We start from the raw sequence: 23,659 nt of genomic DNA, 5'->3' as shown, positions 1-23,659 counted from the left end.
AGAAATCTAAAAGTAATTCAGAACATCTTTCCCATTTGTTATTTTTTGTTACGTAGTTGCAGCTGTAGCATTTGGTGAGTGGTATTTAACTGTAATAAATTCACTAATTAAGCATATTCGAATTGTTTTATTTTTAAGTTATGGATCAAGGGGTGGAGAAATATGTAGTAATTGGGGGCGCCGAGAGAAGTGCGTAGGGACGCAGAGCTTCTTATTGGAGCACTGGTCGGTAAATTAATTGGTAGAAATTTTAATGCCATTTAAGACCAAATTTATTCCTAGCGGTGGCAGCATACGTTTGCTCTCCTAGGAGGAATGAAAGGGGCTGATACCAAAATTATAAAAAAATGACCGACATTAGTATCGAATCCATAATTTTGGTGGTCGCATAGATAAAGAGTGGCATTTCAGATGCCAAGTAAGTTAAGCCCCCATTAGCACCCTGAAGGAGTGTGTGAAAAATGACATGTAGAAGTAATTGAAAATGACCAATGTTAGTGTCGAATCCATATCTTTCGGGGTCCCCAAGTTCATTGGAAGCAATTCTGATGACCTTTAAGTTCATCTTCCAGTAGGAGTAAGATCCCTAGCACATCTAATAAGGAGAGTCGAAGGAGTAACGTATACAATGATTCAAAACGACCGATATTAGTGTAGAGTCCATAGTTTCGTTATCACCGATATAAATAGCAACACTAAACGAACATGTCAGCTGGATTTTGATTTTACAGGGGCAACATAGATGGCATTGCTCGTACAGCTCTAAGTATTTTAATGTTTCTGTATAAATGAATATTCCAGCCTAACTCCGGAATGTCTGGGACAACCTTTACGAAACTGGGGACATAGTACTTTCAATCTAAGAAAATATTGTAGTAGTATGAAGTTATGGAAGTGAGAGGTGTGACATTTAATTCTTTTATCCATAATTTTCTCGGTCGTTGAGATGGATAGTGATGCTCGCAATGGAGTTTACATCCAAATTCATTCCCATCTTCACAGGATGATGGCCTGGGAGAGCTAAAAATAAAATCTAAAAAATTACTGACATATTTGTCGAATTCATAGTTTTCGAGGTTGAGAAAGCGATTCTAATAACTTTGAAAGGTAGTTTGTACCCACTCCAAGATGGACTTTTTAATCATATCAATTTCTCACCGTGAGAAGAAATGACCATTTCAACTATTATATTAAGCCAACCTTCGCGATTGATGAAAAAATTGTGTGGATGTATGTTTCGTCTTTTAAATGAAATAAGACATGTTAAAATTAAGATGGACTGGATCCATGGGACGGTTGGTAACTGGGTGAAATGAATCAAGATTTGTGAATGGGTCAGTGGATCCCGGCTCAAAAGGACGTGACCTACTGCAAAACACCACTCACTGTGACTCACTGACACCGACCCATTCTGTTTAGTGCATTGTAGACAGCATCTTCTGAAAACTGGTGAACTTGTCTACGTTTTACCTTCAAGATCTTCATTTTTCTTTTTTCATTTGTTTCTAATAAGAAAGTTTCAGGTACTTTTTGATTTTGATATTTGCAATTGTAAGAGTGGCAATAGTCGGTGCACCACCCAACTGTTTTCCCCAGGAAAATACGAAACCCGTATTCACTCATTTTATGTCTGCAATATCTGCACAATTTCTCTCACTTCGGTTCACTTCTTTTTGCCTTTCGGACGTCAAATTTCAAAATTTTGGAAGGGGGCTTCTGACCAAAAAACCGTGTTTCTCTTGAAAATAAAAATCGTATTCGTTTACTTTTTGCGTATTGTCCATACACAAAGTTATGTTGCAATTCTTCATGTCCTGTACACACCTCTGACATACTGTTACTACCACTTTTGATTTTTCGTGATCAAAGGTTTGGAGGGGTCCGTGCCCCACCTAAGTTTTTTTCCAGGCAATACGAAACCGGTATTTCCACATCTTATTTTCAAAATATCTGTGCAAAATTACGTTCACTTCGGTTCACTTTTTCTTGCCTTTGAGGCGTCTAATTTTAAAATTTTTAGGGTGGGTTCTTTTGCCTCCTAAAACCGTTTTCCCGCAGAACATTAAAAAACCGTATTATTTTATTTTTTGCGTATTGTCCATACATAAAGTTTAGTTTCAATTCTTCGTGCCCTTTACACACATCTGACATATTGTTACTAGCACTTTCAATTTTTCGTGGTCAAAGTTTGGAGAGGTCCGTGCCCTTGCGACCGTTTTTTCCAGGAAAATACGAAATTGGTATCCTAAATTTTCATTCGCTTCTGTTTACTTCTTCCGCCTTTCGAGCGTCAACTTTCAAAATTTTGGGTGGGAGCATTTGCCCCCTAAAACCGTTTTTCATTAGAAAATAAAAACCACTCTTCATGTATTTTTTGCATATTGTCCATACATAAAGTTTCGTTGCAATTCTTTGTCCTTTACACACATCTCAGATATTGTTACTAGCACTTTTGATATTTCGTGATCAAAGGTTAGAAGGGGTTAGTGCCCCACCGAACACTTTTTTCCAGGAAAACATTAAACCCGTACTCCCCCATTTTATGTCTACGGTATCTGTGCAAAATTTCTTTTACTTCGGTTCACTTCTTGCTGCTTCCCGGATTCAAATTTCAAAATTTTGGGATGGGTTCTTTTGCCCCCTAAACCGTCTTTTCGAAGAACATGAAACCCGTGTTTCTTTATTTTTTGCGTATTGCCCATACTAGAAGTTTCGTTGTAATTCATGTCATTTACACACATCTGACACATACCAGCACATCTGATTTTTCGTAATCAAAGGTTGGGAGGGTCCGTGCCCCACCCAACCGTTTTTTCGAGGAAAATACGAAACTCGCATCCTCGTTTTACGTCTGCAATATCTGCATAATTTCATTCACTTCGGTTCACTTCTTGCCTTTCGGGCGTCAAGTTTCAAAATTTCGGGTGGGGCTTTTGCCCCTAAATCCGTTTTTCAATAAGAAAATTTAAAAAACCGGTATTCATTTAATTTTTGCGTATTTTCCATACAAAGGTTTCGTTGCAATTCTTCATGTCTTTTACACACTTCTGACATACTGTTACTGGCACTTTTGATATTTCGTGATCAAAGGTTTGGAGGGGTCCGTGCCCTACCCAACAGTTTTCTGCAGGAAAATACGAAACTCGTATTCCGTCGTTTTGCGTCTACAATATCTGTGTATAATTTCATTTTCTTTGGTTCAGTTGTTCTTGCCCTTCGGGCGTCAGCTTTCACAATTTAGAGGGGAGCTTTTATATTAAAACTTTACGTTATGTAACCTTTTCTTTTTTATGAGATTCTTTTTTTGGGTGGGGAGGGGAGAAATATTTTTCTCTTATATCTGTTTCTTGCCATTCATTTTGTTTGAACTGCTTAAGTGAGATCATTTTGTAACTTTTGATTCATCCAACTCCTTCACTATAATAAGATTGTCATTTTTAACAAATTGTTTTATTTACACTTTGCCACACTGATATATTTGTTAGAAAATTTAGGTTTGGTCTAACGCCTTTCGAATTCGCAACCAGCCCAACCGCCGAGCTTTCTGGGTTGCCTGCTATTGCAGGAAAAGGAGAATTGTAGGTGGTAATACACTTTTGGAGTCGTGTATACAAAAACGTATGGAGGTTGTCTGTCTCATTATCACGGGAAAACGGCTGAACCACTTGAAATGAATTTTTACACATAGTTATTACTTTGCTCGAGCTGCTTTTTATCATGTTGCTTTCCTTAAAATGCGTATCCAAAGGGGAAAAAGAGGATTAACATGTATTAAAAACTAGAGTATCTTACAAGCCTCTCATCATAGGGAAACGAATCTCGAATTTAACTCTTCATTAAAAAAAAAAAAAGTGATCACCTGCTCGCTTTCGAAACTTCCACTTGTAGGGCTGGAGGGCATAATTTTAAAAAGTAATATCCTATTTTGTATTCATAAAATGGCCAAAGCGAGGAAACGTTTAAAATGGAGTTTCGAAGATAGCACTTAAATCGACCTGGGTTTTTATTAAAGATAGCCAATTCCGGAATTTTTACTTTACGGAATCCGGAAAGTAAAAAATCGGAAAAATTCTGGAATTTAGAGAATTTCGGAATTCAGAAAAAATCCAGGTTTTGGAAAGTGGAATTTGCAATTCCGAAAAATTTTGGCCATCCCTAGTTTTTTTTATCATTTCACACTAAATGAAATCCGTATTCTAAGGGAGGGAATGGAGTTTACTTTTTATTGCAAATAATTCCATAAACATTTTCTTTCCGCGGGAAGAACGGTCATTTCAGACAGTATTAGGAAGAAAACTTATCTCCTAATTTTTGTGTATAGGATGATTAGAATATTGGGTAAGGTTTCTTCCTTTAGCTTGTAGCGATGCATTGTAATTTTTCATGATGACATCCCTCAAGAGCCACCAGTGGTATATACAGGGAATCTCAAAAGTCCCCTGACCTAGGGTAACTCTGTTATTATCAGAGTTACAACAAAATGTAAGAGGGGAAACTGTCTCCAAATATGATGTTTTCAATCCAAAGCGAGTTTTTTTTTTTTTTTTTTTTTTTTTTTGTCGTTTGGGCTGTACACTCTTTATGTGCCCAAAGTTAAATGAAAATGCAACGTTGCCATTTACCTAGACCCACAACGTAAGTGAATGAAGTTGCTGTCTTTTACGCTTACGTGTCGATGGCCAGCCCCCATTTCAAACATAACCCCATTCACTTCATGTTGTGGGTCCAGGTAAATGGCAACGTTGCATTTTCATTTAACATTGGCGCATAAAGTGTGTACAGCTGAAACGACTCGTCCGATTAAAAAAAAATCTTCAGATTAAAAACATATTTGGAGACTGTTTCTCCTGTTACATTTTGCTATGACTCTGATAATAACAGTTACCCTATGTCAGGGGACTTTTGAGACACCCTGTATGTAGTCAAGATTGTATTCAAACAATTCGAAAATTTCCCTAGCTAGTAAAAGTAAGTATACTGTCGCTATTTTTCGGAAATTCGATAAACTAAAGAACGAAATTTATTACTTAAGTACATTGATATTTAAAAAATAACTCCTTACCCGCCCCCTAGAAAAAGAAAAGTAGAAAATTTGTGTTGTAGAGTTAGAAAGAAATAGCATATTTATTTTTAGAAATATAAATCGTAAGATTGTCGTATCTTGGGCTTGTCACACTCAAGTTGCGAATTTAGAATATCTTTCTTATACAGTACACGAAAGCTGTTATTGAAAAACTGCTTTGAAGATAAGAGTGTGAATTTGTTGCACAAGTAACTTACTACTCGAGACGGGTTTCTTGTAAACATTTGAAGTTACCTATTTTTGTACCTATTTTTGCACCAAAAATAGTGATCAGGAATTTCTTCAATGTTAAATTCAGCTCAGCGTTACACGACTTAGCACTGTTTCTATTTCTGCTGCCTGATCCTGCCCAGTCTCACATTTTTTTCATTCGCCTTTAGCTGCTTCATTATACATTCACGATTCCTGTGTAATCTCTCTCTCTCTCTCTCTCTCTCTCTCTCTCTCTCTCTCTCTCTCTATATATATATATATATATATATATATATATATATATATATATATATATATATATATATACACAGTATCAATATATGTTGATTTCGTACTAGTTTATGGTAATCAACTTTCGATGAAATATCATAGTCTTATATATTATTAATTTAAAATCATGGTTACGCGTGTGTGTTGCCGATGAATTAAGTGACCAGTTTGCAGCAATAGGCAACTCAATAGAATTTTGTGTATTTATCAATAAATTTCTTCTTTCCGACCTTAACATTCTTCTTAAAGCATCCAGCCAAGCAAGCTTCTTTGTTTCGAATGATCCCTAAAAGTTCTAGTATATTACCCATCCGTCCACTGTCGTCAGATACTAGAGCAACCACGATTAGAGATAGCGAGAAATTACAAAGGGAAGCCTGTCAAAGTTCAATGTGAAGTATCTCCAAAGATAACGATTTACAATAAGCGTTCTTTAATGCGGCACATTCAGGACAACGGCCGTGCCGGATTATCGAACGTCAATATAGTTTTAATGAGAAAGTTAATAAATCATCCTAGATAAAAACTACAAATGATTAAAACATGTATTTTATGTGTTTACACACATTCTGATCCTGTGTAGACCGTATAAATATCCTGCTGTACGAAGTATTTCATCATTGTACAACTATGGGACTTAAAATATTCTTATTTATAATCAATAGAGTGCAAAATTAAGTTCGAACATTGAATATTTATTTAATTGAATATTCTTGCTGCTCGATGGGTGCCGGATTATAGAATATCGCGAACCATAGAATGCCGGATTAAAGAGCGCTTATCTTAGGCGCCGTCTACATGGGTGCTACGGGGCTCAAGTACCCAATGAAGATTTTTAACGTGCTCAGCACCCATTAAATTTTTCTGTCTTCCTTCCATGTTAAAAAGTTATGTTCAATACAAAGTTTAAGTGATCTTGATAGAAATAAATAAATAAGTAAATTAAAATTAAATTCTTACCGCTTTCATTTTATTACAGTAGCCTGTGTCTCCTTGATGGTTGTTCATGTCTATCAGAACCACCCTTAGTTTGAAAACCATTTGTCTATTAGATTCGTTTTAAAAAGTAGAATACGAAACTCGGGATGTGATTTATCTTAAAAGTAGCGTAGTGTGAGCACCAATCGAAAAAAAAAAAAAAATAATAAATGTCGGCACCTATGGCGCATACTATATAATGTGAATTGACTGCTAGACAATTTTACGAAAGTTCATCCCTAGGCTGGTGGTTAGTAGCGTCCTAGACTTTGAAATACGTAATCTACTGTGGAGTCTCGAAATCTTCGTATGATCAGTTTCTTGCTCGTTTGATTGGCAACAACGAGCACTGCGCTTCCATTGAGTGACAATATGAACATACAAGGGCGTCGACAGGCCACGTATTTTTGAAATACACTGAACTCTAGTCATAACTCATTGTGAACGGGTTACTCTTGGCAACAATGTAGGAAAGATAAATGACATCTTTATCGCGATCCTGTTGGTGACATCACATCACCTACATATAGCACAAAGTAAACGCCAGATGGTGTCGGCCCTTGTAGCCGAGTGAGTTAACGCAACATGCTAGTAAGGAAATTCGTTGTTGGCGTGGGTTTAAACTAGTGGTGGGCACAAAAACCGGTTCTTCGGTTTTTAGAAAAAACGAAACTGTTTTTTTTTAAATTTCAAAAACCGGTCTCAGTTTTTCACCGAAACCGGTTTCGGTTTTCTTCAAAACCGGCTATCGGTTTTTTACCTGGTCCGGTTTCGGTTTCCTTCAAAACAGATTCCGCTTTTTTTTCCAAAATTTGTTATATTTCTGACCAGAATGGTGTTTCGTTGTTCTCCGGAAACCGAATCCTTTTCCACAGAAATAGTTTTGTGTTTTCGAAAAGTTTTCACTGAAACCAGTTTCGGTGAAAACCGAACCGGTTTTGGAGAAAACAGAAATGTCGGTTTTTCGGGTTTTGGTTTTTATAGAAACCGGTTTTCGGTTTTTATAAATACCGGTTTTGCCCATCCCTAGTTTAAACCATGCCTAAGGGAAGCTTTTTATTATTTTTTAAAAAAAATTATAACACTTCTTTCGTTAAAATAAGATTAAAAATAATATTCAAGAAGTGATTTAACGATTATTTTTTAAAATTTTCATTAAGCCTCTAACATTAAAATAAGTTTGCCTTTGTACTATACAGATCCATAGCAAAAGTAAAAATGCAATTTAGCATTCATTTGTTTCCTTGGGATGTTGCCAAACGTAACCCGCTTACAATGCCTTCTGGCTGAGTGTATTTCGAAAATATGCATAGAGGCCGTTGTAAACACTTCTCAAAATATAGCTATGTTTGGTTTTGTAAACATTAACATATCAACAAGCTAGAAAGAACTACAAAAAATTTACAACTTGTTCTTTTTATGTCAATGCTTTATTCTACTATGTTCCAGCGTTATCTCACTGTTATATTCAAATAAAAACAAAATACCATCTCATCTTCCAGTCCTTTGTTTACATTATGCAATAGCTATCACAAAGAGTACCTGTGATAACGATTGCGAAGTTAATGTGGGAAACAGAAGGTCCACAAAAGAGGTTCACTCAAATCGAGGTGGTCTTAAACTTTTGACCGGTACTGTACTTATATTTTTTTCAATGCTCTACATTTGTGCCAACTAGATTGAAAGGTGGCATAAAAAGAACATTAAAAATAAATTATGAGTGTAGCAGAAAATGTAGTAAAAGTAGTGTAGCAGAAAATGTAGTAAAAGTGAGCATTGAGCATATTTGTAGTTAAATTGAACATTGAGCAACAAAATTGTAGAAAATGTTCTTCACTTGATTAATTATTAGCATCATCGTAATTATGTCCAGATTTTAATAAAATTCATACCAGCGCTCTAATTAGAAACCATTGTCTTTAGTTGAAATAGAATTCAAACGTAAGGCTTTATTTTCTTTAAATATCCTGCAATATTTTGATATGTATTATGTTGGTTCTTTTTCGTTCCAACAGTACCAAAAATTCTCAGTAGCCTTAGGCACTAGTTAATAATAATAATATAGTCACTATGGCAGAAATGCAAATAAGCAACAAAGTTGTACTAGCCCAAGAAAAAAAGCCAATTTTTACTAGGCCACATTCCATAATAGAAATCATTTCGTTTCGGTACGATATTAAATACTCGCCCACACTGATGAACCACTCGCCACTGGCGAGTGGGTGAGTGATTATTTGCTTCCCTGCACTGTGGTAAGTAGCAGTGGCGTAGGGAAGGGGGCCCACAGGGACCGTCCCCCCCAAAGAGGTGCGACAATGTACTTTGATACTTTGATGTTTGTAATTTTTTATACATTTTTATGTTTATATAGTTTTTGTTTGTAATTATTCTATATGTACCTATAACAGCACTTGCCCTCCCTCCCAAACACACATCCTGGCTACGCTACTGGTAAGTAGGTGTGAAAAATGGAATTAAGAGTGTCCGTTTCAGCTCAGGGGATATTTTCGTAAAATGATAAAACACCTTTAATTTCTTACGCACATATATAAAAATGCATATTTCTGTAAGGAACTATATTTTCTCATTGCAGGTGGTATAACGGGAGCTATCGAAATTTGTATAACATATCCGACCGAGTATGTGAAGACGCAGTTACAATTGGATGAGAAAGCGGGATCCAAAAAATACGATGGAATCATAGACTGTGTAAAGAAGACTGTAAAGACTAATGGATTCTTCGGGCTATACAGAGGACTTAGTATTTTGATATATGGCTCAATACCTAAATCAGCCGTTAGGTAAGTTCCTAAATGTACACAAGGACTTTTTATTTAAATTCTAGACAGGGCCGGCCTTAAGTGGTGCGGGGCCTGATTGGGGACATGTTACGGGGCCCCAGATTTACAATTAACTTGCACTCCTGACACTAATATTAGACAAAAAGTATAGACCAACCTGGGTGCACAAATGCCTTCTTTCGGAGATATCGGCTGTCGAAAATATGATAAAATGAACTTTAAAGGTCCGTAGCTCCAAAACTATGGGACCTACCGTAGTCAGGTCAAGACTTCACTTAGGAACCAATATGTGCTCTATCCAAAAGTACATATTATTCCGCCTATAACACCGAAAGGAAGCATTTGTGCGCCCAGGTTGGTCTATACTTTTTGTCTTATCTTCGTGACAGGAATCGCCTCCCAAACGTTGTCGGTGTTGTTTTGAAACACCCTGTATATATATGGTGCTCTTTCTGTTGATCTAGTGGTTAGCGCGTGCGGCTGTGGTGTACATAGTCTCGAGCCAGATTGCTGGTGGGAGAACATACAAAATTTAATTTCATAATCGCCCCCCCTTCCATTAATCATCCATCACCTAAGAACAATAATCATGGTACGTCAAATAAAACAAATATTTTCATTTCATTTCAAAAGTTAAGTAGAGATTTTGCAGTCGGAATGGATGACAATCAAAATGTGCGCTTAAATAGTGCGTGAAAAATGATAGACTAATCATATATAAGTTACATTTCAATATACGAGTATATCGTAAAATTATATATATATATATATATATATATATATATATATATATATATATATATATATATATATATATATATATATATGTGTGTGTGTGTAGATCTATAACTAGCAATATTAGTATATCATATCTGAAGAGAACATATTCATAATTAGTCATCGGATTTTTAGGTTCTAAAGAAGTATGTTTTATGTGCCTAAACTACATGTTTACTAAAATAGGAGCCAAAAAGTACTAAATTAGGCATAAAAATGACAAAATAGGTTCTTATATAAGATTTTTGAATGGAATGATGCATTACGATCTGAATTCAGACTTTAAGATACAGAAATGTACGCACACTCATCATGTTCTTACATTTTAATCTGCTGAATATTGAAATATTGTTGTTCATAAAACTAAAACATAACACATTTACATTTCTGCACCACATAAGTCGTAACTGGCCTCACAGTAATTAACAAGAACTTTTTGCAGGTTTTCTATGGTAAAACGGTGGTATTTGGTGGTGAGGATGAGCTTGTATGCAGAGAATGAGAGTTCCACATCAACTGACGTGATTAGGGCAAGCTTCACCTTGGGTACATGTTCGATTGGTATTTCACATTTGCATTCACATTGTTTCTCAGCCAAAATATCTGCTACTGCACATAGATTCTTCAGTCCCAAGGTTTTTCCCAATACAATTTCAAGTTTTATCTTCACTTAATCTCCAACTTCACCGGGCACTTCCACAATTTTTTGCTTCACTTCCTGAATAAGCTTAATATTTTTAGAAAGTGGTATTCCCGAACCCTCTAATTGTGCAGTAACCCGAACAAAAATGTGTGATGCGATCGGATGTATGCCAAATCAGTAGGAATAGAAGAATCATTCATTAACTCTTTGGCAGCAGTAATGCTATAAGAATCTTCCACTAAATTTTCAACGACTTCCTTTACTGCAGAAAAATACTCACTGTACTACTCAACTGCTTTCAACTAGGTACCCCATCGTGTAAGCACTAGTTGAGGTGACAGAGAGGTACCTGGAAGATTTTCTTTAAAGGATCATACTCTTGATGGAGCCTTAAGAAAAACTTTCTGTACAGTAGAGATCATTTTGTTGATCTTTGAACATTCTTCTCTCATTGCTGGGCAACACGATTTAAATCATGGGCGAGACCTGTCATGCACAAGGGAGGGATAGAACACCTTCAGCAACTTCAATACAGCAACCATGTATGATGCAGCATCTGTACAGGCAAGAAGCAATTTCTTCTCATCAAGATTGTTGGGGTACAATAAGTTTATATTCAATGATTAGGGGCCGAGATATTACCAGTTCTATAAATCGACTCGGCCGCCATTTTTGATTAGACGCCTTCTTGGCCATCCGAGACCATAGATGTTCATTTTACTTCGACCTCACTCACCCTCGCCCTCGCAGTAGCAGTTGACCCTCGCCCTCGTTCACCCTCGCCCTCGCGAATGGAATTGTCCATCGCCCTCGCGCGCCCTCACCCTCGCTGTCGAAACTTCTCCTCGCCCTCGCGCACCCTCGCCCTCGCCATCGAAGCTTGTCCTCGCCCTCGCGGCCAAAACTTGTCCTCGCCCTCGCGCACCCTCACCCTCGCCATTGAAGCTTTTCCTCGCCCTCGCGCACCCTCACCCTCGCCATCGAAGTTTGTCCTCGCCCTCGCGCACCCTCACCCTCGCTGTCGAAGCTTCTTCTCGCCCTCGCACACCCTCACCCTCGCTGTCGAAGCTTCTCCTCGCCCTCGCACACCCTCGCCCTTTTCGTCGAAGCTTTTCCTCGCCCTCGCGCACCCTCACCCTCACCCTCGCCATCGAAGCTTGTCCTCGCCCTCGCGCACCCTCGCCCTCGCGATAGGAGTTGTCCATTATCCTCGCTCGCCCTCGCCTTCGTGCTCAAAACTTTTCCTCGCTCTCGCGGACCCTCGCCCTCATATCATTGAGGGCGAGGGTAATTGAGGGTGAGGAGGCCTCGAGAGGGCCTCCTTCGTGAGGATCACAGCATCAATTATTCAACCTATTTGTTGAATTATTTCCTTATCGTCAGTGGCGGATCCAGGGGGGGCGATCGGGGTGATCGCTCCCCCCCAAGAAGAGGAAACTTCTTTATTTTATATATACAAATAAAACGCATCCCAGAGTTTGGAGCTCTTAAAAGTAGCTCTAAGTAGCAGTATTACAACTCACCACCCCCACCAGAAGTCCGTCCTGGATCCGCCCTTGCTTAACATACGTTCTAAAGAAAGGAAACTAAACATATCATCGTATAACTTACTGTGGAACACCTAAAATGGAACAACTGTTACAGTGGAGATCTCGGTCGATAGTGACGTTTACATCATTTATCAACAGTATCCAATGCCTTTACTTCAAAATGTTCCTTGAACTACGATGCAAGCATAAGTATTCAGCCACACAAGGGCGGCTCTCATGAGGGTGAGGGTGAAATCAAGGTTTGATGAGTGGCGGTAGAGTGACTGCCGCGGACTATCTTTCAGAATTTGACAGTTAAAACGTTGGCCATCCCTGATGTATGTAGCGTAACTGAGGAATTTGAACAAATTCAAAGGGAAAGATCTAAAGAGCTTAATTTTGAAACTCCGTCAGCAAACAAATAAAATACTTCAGAACACTATTGTTGAATTATCACTCGGAAATATATACCCACTCTAACCTATAACATGAATGACTTCATTGATTTGAATGTGAATCTAAGTTAATTGGTATTTTAAAATATAAACTGAAATACGTCAATGTGCTTGTAAGGTTAATTTCGATGCTCAAATATTGTTAATATTCACCACTAAGAGAGATACATTTGTCCTACCTTAACAATGTTAAAATTTTTATTTTTTTTTCAATAATTGCCATAAATATGAAACTTTGTCTTAAGAAACTACCCTAGGGGCCAATTTGTGCACTTCATCACTTTGGTCTTGGTTCATTTTTGGCAGCTATCATTGTTGGAAAGTTTATTTTCAGTAATTCCCACAATTATGAAATGATATCTTTCAAACGTTGTCTCAAGGATTCCTTACACTACAAATACGTAAAGGCAAATGAAAAATGAACTCTTTAGTTGAAGATCCCACGATTATGCAAGCTAAATGCTAAAGGAGACAGAAGTGAATGATGAAAGAAATAGTTGAATGAGAATGTGGTAGGAAACTGGAGAATCCCCAGAAAACCCCTGAACACGATGTCCTCCACCACGAACTTACTTGGACGGGAATCGAACATGCGACCCTTCGAACAAAGGTAATTTCTCTATCGCTGAGCCACCGTTCCTCCCTAAATGGCACGCTCAGAGCTTAGCGCCTCCAGGGGCCTTGGAAAGATTATCGAGCCTAAAATGATTTAGCACTGACTTTTATAAATCCACCAATTCAACAATTAATAATGTGCAAACTTTAATACGTGTAAACTTTAAGATTGTAGTAATGAAAGAAAAGATGAAATCTTTAGTTTAGTGCCCCAGAGTTATGTAACTGCTAAAGGAGATGGATGAAATTGCAAGTGAATGATGATGAAAGAAATGGTGGAACGGGAAAGTAAGAGAACAAACCTTTATTTTCTTTAGCACAAATAATTAAATATGTAGATTAATTGATTTCCAGAAATTTTATTATAATTAGCAATTAAAAACTTAAAGGGCGATCACAAACTTTTCTTGCCCAGGACCTCGCAACAATTTGTTACACGCTGCCATACATCATTAAAACAGGAGTAGAGTGACTGAATTATTTTGCTCTGTGGTTGAAAAGTAATAATGCAAAACAGACAATTATTGGCTTCAAGAGATAGGATAGTTTAAAAATTCTGACTGGGGAATAAAATCTTCATTTTTACGTCCTACGATTATCGCAGTCTTGTAGCCAACCTGGAACGAAAGAGATTCAACCCACTGAAGATTCTTTACGAATATCATTTCAAAGTGAATTTCGAACAAAGATCTAAGCTTACCTTCATGCTTACGTTACGTCAAACAACTAACATATAAGGTGGAAATTATTCAACTTTTTTCGTAAGATGTAATCCAGCTGACTAATTAAAATTTTATAAGCTTTATATGTTATATGTTGATTGATTAAATGTTGCACCTGATAATATGTAGTCGTTACTGCTTGTTACATAGTATTAGCGTGTGTAATGGTTGTATGGGGGAGAGGAGTATTTAAACGCTAATATTCTAAAGTGAAATATTTACATAAAAATTAGGATAATTAAACATTTCCAATAACTCCCTCCTAGACTTCGACTCTGGTTATAGGTCGATTACCGGTGATTACTGAAAGTTAATGATATTGAAATATACAAAGGAAGTTAGTATAGTGTCTAGCAAGCATGTCTGCTTTGCAGCAAGTCTCAGGTTCGATTCCCTTGAGTGAAGTTTGAACGCATTATGGTGGTTCGGATCCTACCATAAACTATAGATTCACGTACCATTTAGCATCGGCATCGGTGATGAATTATAAAGGGACATTAACTCTAATACGTCAGAATACAGACAGATCGACTGATTCCCAGATATTCATAAGTAAAACTTATATTTTCCAAAACAGCAAATTACGTTAGTAGAGTGCTATTTTTTTCTAAATATAGATAATGAACGGTTTAAAATTATGTTTATTCTGTTGTGTGAGAACGTTTCTCTATAGTTAGAATTGAGGACATCTTCGAAAGTTCCCCTTCGGGAGGATGAACACTAAGAATCATGAAATTATAGGTGTAAACCTGAATGCAATTTTACCGACTTATCTCAATAGTAATCTATGTAAATGTAAGGTCACTTGACAGGTCCAAATGTAAGGTCACTTGAACAAAGGCTTAGATAATGTCCCCACAACCTCCACGATGCAGGGCCACCAACTCCAGGGATGTAAAATATATAGAAAATGTTTAGAAAGTAGAAGCGAATAACTAGGGGCTGCAGCGGACAGGAGCTGTGTTGCAATAATAGACTATCAAAAACTTCCTGCTCAAGTCCTAAAATTTCACACGGCGTACACCATAGTCTTAAAATTTTCACAGAGTATACGCTAGTCTTAAAAATTTCACAGGTTATATATGCTAGTTTTGAATATAGTACTACACGCCTTGAAGCAGAAAGTATGCGCAAATGACTAAGATTGAGCAATACACCTTCGTATACTCTCGACTACACCCCTGAATATATGCTTTTATTTTCTTAGTTTGCTTACATACGTGTGACGAAAATCTGGGAGGAACGCGACCACCCAAGCCCCTCGTTACGACGCCCATGATTAGATGAACCATAGCCGAATACTTCAGGTAGTTTTGCTTCTTTATTTCTAAGTTTTCGTATGCTTTGCTGACTAAATATCAGTTGTCAGGCAGCTTTAAAACTTGCTATATACAGAAGAACCAAATCATTCTATTTAAATATCCTATTTAACGAAAAAAAAATAATAAAAACGTCGATAATGAAGGGTAACAGATCACAGAAAGAAGCCTACTGGACGCCCAAAATAGTCTCCCTTTTCAAGACTGTGCGCTGCATATTCTTACACTATATTAAAAACGCTTTCAAAGATACCAATCTTAAAAAAAAATAAAAAAAATAAAAAAAAATAAATCTTTAGTTTAATATCCAACGATTATGCCATCGATGGCTAAAGGAGACTGATGGAGTTGCAAGTGAATGATGATGAAAGAATAGGTGGAATGAGAAAACGTGAGGAAACGGGAAAATCCCGAGTCCCTCGTTCCCGCAGTAACACTTGGCCCTCACCCTCGTTCACCCTCGCCCTCTTCGTCGAAGCTTTTCCTCGCCCTCGCGCACCCTCACCCTCGCCATCGAAACTTGTCCTCGCCCTCGCGCACCATCGCCCTCGCTGCCGAAACTTGTCCTCGCCCTCGCGCACCCTCGCCCTCTTCGTCGAAGCTTTTCCTCGCCCTCGCGCACCCTCACCCTCGCCATCGAAGCTTGTCCTCGCCCTCGCGCACCTTCGCCCTCGCTGCCGAAACTTGTCCTCGCCCTCGCGCACCCTCGCGGCCAAAACTTGTCCTCGCTCTCGCGCACCCTCGCGGCCAAAACTTGTCCTCGCCCTCGCGCTCCCTCGCCCTCGCGTCACTGTGGGCGAGGGAACTTGAGGGTGAGGATGCCCTCGAGAGGGCCACCCTCGCGAGGGTGAACATCTCTGTCCGAGACGGCCATCATAGTTTTTCGCGGTCCTCAGGTACTAATACAATTGTGGTTTGAAGGAAATTGGTACCCCCAAATTATACTCACGTTATCTATATTGGCCCATAGACTATACCATCTTTCCCACCTTACCTTCTGTGGTGACACTCACATGTTTACTTTGTGCAAAATAGGCAAAAATAGGATCTAACGTTCAATTAAGCATTTTTAGGCAAATAAGAATCTGGTGCTAGTGCTTTAATTTGTCATAAACCCTTCATATACGACTTTATTTTTCATTCTGAGCTAAGGGAAAAAATTGAGTTGATTTTAGTTTAGCGTCCCTTTCAGCAGCGAGGCTATATGAGACGTGGAACTACTGATTAACGTGGAGGAATCCGAACCACATGAGCTCCCGCCGGGAATCGAACCCGGGTCTCCCACGCCAAAGGCGCGTACGCTAACCGCTTAGCTAAGGGAAAAATAGGTTTTTGGCTGAAAATCCGATGTCTAGTCATAATACTACTTGTTTTAGTGACCCCCTGAAATTTTGAAAAGTTGTTAAAATAAAACCTAAACTTGCGTTTTCAGTCCCCATATTACCAAATATTACCAAACACTGGGTTCCCCCGCACCCCCGAAAATTTTAAAGTTGTTAAAAGAAACCTAAATTTGCGTTTCAGTTTCCCCATTGCCGAAAACTGTCAAACGGAGGCTCCCCGGACCCACTCCGAAATGAAATCCTGGCTACGCTATTGTGCATACGTACTATTAAATATAGTAAATATATATAGTATTATAGAATTTCATACTAATCTGTTAAATACAACAGCATATCAGCAAGCCAATCTAACAAGTTTTGACATGTATTTTGAAGAATTACACGCTTTTCGAAAATATAGGTGATGTAACTGACCCCCTTGTCCCACCTGCGGGCGGCCATGCATACAACAATAATTATGCTTTAAGACAAGTTTTAAAAATTCAGCAAAAGCTACCAACAATTCTTATATTGTGGATAAGAGAATGATGTCTTAAATGCGTCACAATAACTGTAAATACCAAAGTTTCTTTGTCAATTGGGCCTCACACGAATTGAGTTTCAAAAGTTATTTTGCAATTTAAGGTTAAAATAAGGCCCTACTTGCACTGTGTTAATATGACGGAATCAAACATAACACCTGCGTATAATTTCTTATGAAAAGTTACCCGTTACTAAAGACATACTTGGAAAAGAAAGAATGAGCAAATTAATTCATTTTAGGGATGTGTTAGGTGAATGTTAGGAGTGTTGGGAATGTGCAGAATACTATCTGGACATAATATCTATTTTTACAACAGAAGTTGTAAACGTAAAATAAATAAATAAATAAAATTAAATTAAAATAAAGAATCTACTGCAGCATTAAATTCAGAAAATTTGCCTATGCCCGGAAACTTAATACAAACTATTCATTTACTGGTTAAGGAGAGACCATACCCTTCTTTGTGGAGTCCATGGATGTGCACTCATGTCCAAAATGATTGTCGCATATCTATAACTGTCTTCTTGTTAGAATATAATTTGATAATGATTTTGCAGGGTACTTTTAATACTGATACTATGTGTATAATTGGAAAATGTATATTTGTAGTAAATTTCATATGAAAAGAATTATAAATTCGAAAATTAGAATGAGTAAAACAAAATGTTGCTAAATGGACAAGAACATTTTATTTTCGTTTTATTGTCCTTATTTATTGCTCTTTTGACATGAAATTTTCCACATACATGTCTTTGCTGATTATACACACTGACATTGCAAGAAATACCGGGCGAATTCGTTATCAAATTATATTTCTACAATAATGTATTTATAGACATGCGACAATAATTTTGGACATGAGTGTACCTGTATAGTGTGTACTTGACAACGAGAGTAGCAGAGCCATCTTAAGGGTACCGTAGCCACTTAGCCGGGAGCTCCGCATGCATTGGAGGCCCCGCGAGCAGAATGGCATATAGGCCTATTAGGAGCAAAATTTAGTCATAGGAACAACACACTTGTTTGCGCTAAGGCCTTATATACTGTTAAAACGGCACTGGAGAGTAGAGTAGACGGCACTAGCGCGGGGCCCGATTGGGAGCAATCTGTCCAATCGGCTTAAGGGCGGCCCTAATCGTACATTATTTCTTTCTCAAAAAACATTAATTGTAGCTCAGACTTCTCACCGCAGGTACTGTACTATGGCAACATCTCAGGATGACTTCACAACATTATAGCTCACATAAGTCCAGGCAGAGTTAAATGAGACGTCATGGTGTGTGGTGTGTCGTGTGATTCTTGTCGGATTGTGAAATAAATGTCGAAAGAAACAGCGAATCTTTAGTAAATTTGTTTTACACTTGAAAAAATGGCTGCAGAAATATATGAAATTGGCATTCGATGATGCGTCAATAAGTTGCGCAATGACTTTCCAGTGGTTTGTACGTTTCCTAGTTGGAAGAATGTCCGTGGAGGATGATCCACTTCCTGGTCGCCTGCCCATAGAGTCCACCTGAGGAGAAAATTGTCCATTTCAATGCACTTGTGAGATACGATCATAGTTTGGCACATATGAAAATCATTGGTGAAGTTTGCAACAGTGCTTAAATCATGTAATAGTGAGAACTTGCAATTATAGCTACTAAAAGTTATTCCTGCAATGCTATAACAGAGAGGGAAAACAACAATAATTTTAAATATTTTCCAGAAATACGCCATTTCCGGCAGTGTTGCGAACTTTATCAATGTTTAGTGTATCTCCGAGACGTTTTGGTATATCTCCAAGTGCAGCAAACAGCAAAATGATTTGTTTGCCAATTGCTAACCACACAAGTAATTAGATATAATACTTACCTAAGCATGTATTCGAAATAAAACCTTTCGAAAAGAATTAAATTTTCAAGCCCTTGTAACTTCATTGCTATTCATTCAAAACAAGTCATACCATGACCCGAGGCGGAGCAAGGGCCGGGCAACTGCCCGGGGCGCCAAAACAAGCATCAAAAAGTAAATTTTATAACGTGTTTTCTACTGACTTTTTTGGTTTATATTCTTGTAAAGTAGCTCAATTACATCATCTTTTTCCATTCCAGCATGGAAGAAGAAAGTTTCATATTACTAGGGGGGCTGTATGGACAAATGGAGACATGGCATGTAGAAGAAAGAGTGGAGGGGGAATTAGTATTGTTTAGCTGGCCATGTTCTTTAAGATTTTTTCTCAGGCAATGAATGCTATTGGATTTTATATAAGTTACTATTTTAAAGAGGTAATGAAGGGGGAACATGATGTCGATTGAGTTCGACATTCTTCAAGACATTGACATAGATGTCATTGTCAGAGATTTTGCAGACAAAAAAGCTCGGGAGGTTATATTGTAATTGTTGTGAGGTGCTGAAAACAAATGTATTTAAAATTGTTTAATTTGTTGCTAATTCTCAGTAACAGTGGAACTAAACTTTTTATATAGTTTTTCTTAAGTTTTGTTATGCTATTAATTATCACGCCTGAGGCCAAAGGTCGCAAAATTAGGAGAACAATTTGTATAAATTATTGGTGTCGCCCTACTTACGACAGTCAGGTGCGATAGGAACTGTTAGCTATCCTATGAGCGACCGATTCGATATGTTAACTGGTCTATGAGTCACCGATTCGTTCATACTAAGATAATGGAAGGAGATAAGGTTCCTTCTTCTTTAACTTTTTTACGCTAGTGTGATTTAGAACCTAACAAAGTGTTCTAGGAAAAATTTTCGTTCCTATAAGTGTCATTCCAAAAATATTGTGTATCCGAAGAAATTATTACACAACTTGCAAATCTCTCGCAGGACTTAACAGTTCATCTAGCCATAAGAGATTATATGAGATTGCTATACGACAAGCTTTTATGTATAGGCCTAAGTCAAAACAAGGGGAAGGCGAATTAAGCAACTAGTGTAAGTTTTGGTGGCTTACAACAAGGGAGGAAGGTAATTTAAATGGTTTGTTTACCTTCTGGTTTGTTTAGAATGTACTGCATTGTGATTGGTGGGATTGGTTGGGAATAGCCAATCAGATGTAAAGGATCTCAAAAGCTGTCTTTTATTATTGAAATTTTTTTCTCATTTTATTCATCGAGTCTTAGGAAGTGTTAAATGTGGTTAGTTGGCGAAACTGTTAAACGTTTAAGTTTTCCAAAATAAAATATAATGCTTTGCTTAGTGAGTAATAAGATTTGAATTAAAATAAGTACAGAAAGTAGTGCTTTTGAAGAAAGTGGATATTACAATTGGATTTTAAATAATTAATTACATAGGAATATACTTTTCATGGAAATATCCCTATTATCTTGTTAAGTTATTTGTTATATTTTACATCAAATCTAACTCAAAATTAAAATAAGTTTTATTTGCACTTACAGTAAAGACAAACAGTATCACTGGCACGTACATTTTTCATAGCGAGGTTGTTCGGACGCTAATAACACCAGAGGCAAACATATTTCACGAGAGGGAACCATATCATCTTCCATCATCTCAATGTTAAGTGAATCGGTCGCTTATAGGACAGATAACAGTTCCTGTCGCATTTAGGACTAATTCAAATTATTCTAAATTTTCATTTTAAGGTATTATTCTTATGGGAGAAAAAGATATGAATCGCTTTTGGAAGAAAAAGATATGAAGGGAACGCTTTTTCATGAAGTTCCCTAAATTGACTTTGATATGGTTTACTTACGAAACTTATGGAAGTTTGAGGATTTCTAATACTTGATAAATCTTATTATTTAGCTTTAGTCTTGTAAGAGTGTTCAACTTTTGTACAAATTCATGAGATATGTTTTATGAATGCTATGGACTCAACTACTAAGACCTACATAAAAAGGGTTATTTATCTTGCTGTGCGTAAAACACGTTCAACATATGTAAAATGTATTCTTATTTATTAGTATTTCATTTTATTAGAATAGATTGGGACATAGTCAGACATACGGTAGAATGACTCCTGATGTTATTGATATAACAAAACAATTTACAATATAGCAGTAATCATGTCACCATTTGTAGTATTCAATAAATGCTGTTCGATATTGTTTTAGTTTATACACATCGGAACATTAATAATAATAATAAAAACAATAGAATTGATACATATGTATATTTTTCAGTACTATATATACACACCTATATTATGTATTTGAGTATTAACTTTTCTTTTAGAAAAATGGGTTTAAAATATGAATATCACTATAATAAAATATAAAATATAGTCTAGGACTAGGGACGCCAAGAAGTCACTTTGCCCGGGTGAAATGTTTGCCTTGGTCCGTCCCTGACCATGACCATAGTATCCAACGCTAAGGTACTTCTGATGTGCATTGTCCTCCAAACTTTGGGTGTTTGTGATACTATAACATCCTTAGTGTGCAACACTGAATAATAAATGTGGTGTTTTAAGTTTCCGTTTAACATGTTGATTTGAAATATGTAATAATCTGACGTAGTGCCATTCGAAAAAAACAGAACTTTATATTTGGTTGGCAACACTGTACCCCCTCCTTATAGTTGCTGCTTACAAAGTTTCGCTTTTATCCCTCTCTTGATTTCTCCCGTTATTGCGTATGATCAACATAAATTGTCCACCTTGTATTATATCTATATCTATCTATCTATACACTTTTTGTGTTAATTTAGTCCCTGATATGACTAATTAAAAATAACTTAAATTTCATTCTATATTCTTCATTACAGTAAAATACCTAAAAACGTTTTAAAAAGCAAACCACTCCTTCTATTTCTAGAAAAGATTAGTTTCAAGGGGATAAATAATTTCAGTTCGCAAACAACTTTGCGGAAGGATTAAGTTTGTGACCCTATGGTCCACTGTAGTTTTATTTTTAATTCCAAAAGTTTTGTGAGTAATTTTGGTTCCTTTCTAAAATAACATGTACAATTGCACTATCACATTCAGATTTCCGGTGTTTATCTATTTTTAATGATCCTTATGTGTAAACCACGGATCCAAATAAGCAAAAAATTTTACTAGCCCAAGGAAAGACCTAGTAGCCCACAGTCCACAATGCAAATCATTTAATTACCTTCCGTATGATATAAAATACTCGCCCGCACCCATGAACTACTCGCCTCGGGCGAGTGGTTATTTGCATTCCTGGTGTAAACTTAATCTTATGCACATTTACATTGCAGTAATAGTCTATGAAAAATGGGCGGGAAATCCAACTTAAGCGTCATTGGTTCACTATTGCTCTTACGTCAATAAGAATTAAGCAGCTAGTATTATGTAATTTCTTTACAGTAGTCGCTATGTAGTTTTTTCTCTTCTCGTAGCATGGTATTTTATTTTCCATTTGGTGTTGTAGAGTGAATAATAACAACATTCAAAATTAAAAAAAAAAAAAAAAATGGTCAACCTAATTATGGAACCTTGAGTAAGATGGTACATTAGTCTTCTTTGACAGAACAGTAGTTGGTTTCAGATGTCTATTTTTTATGATTACCATTGTGCTCACAACATTATGCTCACAACATTGTGCTACAACGTTTTTGTAGATATATAAAATACTACAAGTAATCTCATTTGCTGATTTCTGATAATTGATGTGACATAAAAATTAGTAACAATTAGAAATATGTGTTTTTAATAAGATGCTAATTGAGCTACATTACAACAGATGATCGACAAGAAGAATAGATGGCGTTACGTTCCATTTACACCAAGTGGAGCTTTCAAAATTATATCCAAACATGAAGAAAACGAAAACCGCATTTTTGGAGTTACGTTCGTCTGGTTCTCATGCGACGATATGATTCCAGCAGTGGCGAAGCGTAATCTCATAAATAGGATAGGCCCGACAAATTAATAACACAAATAACATTTAATGTATCGTAAAATGTTGAAAATTATAGTCAGAATTATATTTTCCTTATTGAGGTAAACAAAAGAAATTATCAAATCTATTTATTTTAAAGAACTTTTTCAGCTGTATTTTTAACACTGTTTAGAATTAAATTTATGTGCATGTATATATAATAGTCTTTTCTGTTGTTTAATTTAACAAGAAAGAATGAATATTTATAAAGCAAAAGTAGACGAAAAGTATTCTATTATTATTATTATTATTCAACAAGTATTTACAGGGAGGAAAACACGCAATATGTATGAATGGAATATCACCATTTAGCTCCACTACAAATATTTTGAAGTACAAATATTCTTCTGTCTCGGATTTGCAACCGGGATCAGGGGAATTTCCTCCTCACTTGCTGTTTTCATTTCCTGCATATTTGAAAAGAGAGAGAGAAAAGGGAGAGAAAAGAGAGAGAGAAAAAGTAAGTACATTCTTACAGTTAAATCTCAAATTTCTTGAATAAGCGTTTGTTACTTCCATCT

General features: G+C 36.9%; 1 protein-coding gene across 1 annotated transcript in view; it reads left to right on the top strand.

Annotated features, from left to right (window-relative positions):
- Positions 1-23,659, top strand: part of LOC145693120 (putative tricarboxylate transport protein, mitochondrial) — a 137,182-nt gene that overhangs the window by 79,159 nt on the left and 34,364 nt on the right. Inside the window, exon 2 of the mRNA XM_081768838.1 lies at positions 9,138-9,345. Coding sequence (XP_081624964.1) covers positions 9,138-9,345 — 208 coding nt within the window. The remainder of the gene's footprint in view (positions 1-9,137; positions 9,346-23,659) is intronic.

This window comes from Thermobia domestica, chromosome 8, assembly GCF_964235325.1.
Source record: "Thermobia domestica chromosome 8, izTheDome1.hap1.1, whole genome shotgun sequence".
In the NCBI taxonomy this organism is placed as follows: Eukaryota; Metazoa; Arthropoda; class Insecta; order Zygentoma; family Lepismatidae; genus Thermobia; species Thermobia domestica.
The sequence above is the reverse complement of the archived record's forward strand: the minus strand, read 5'-3'. Positions and strand labels throughout refer to the sequence as shown.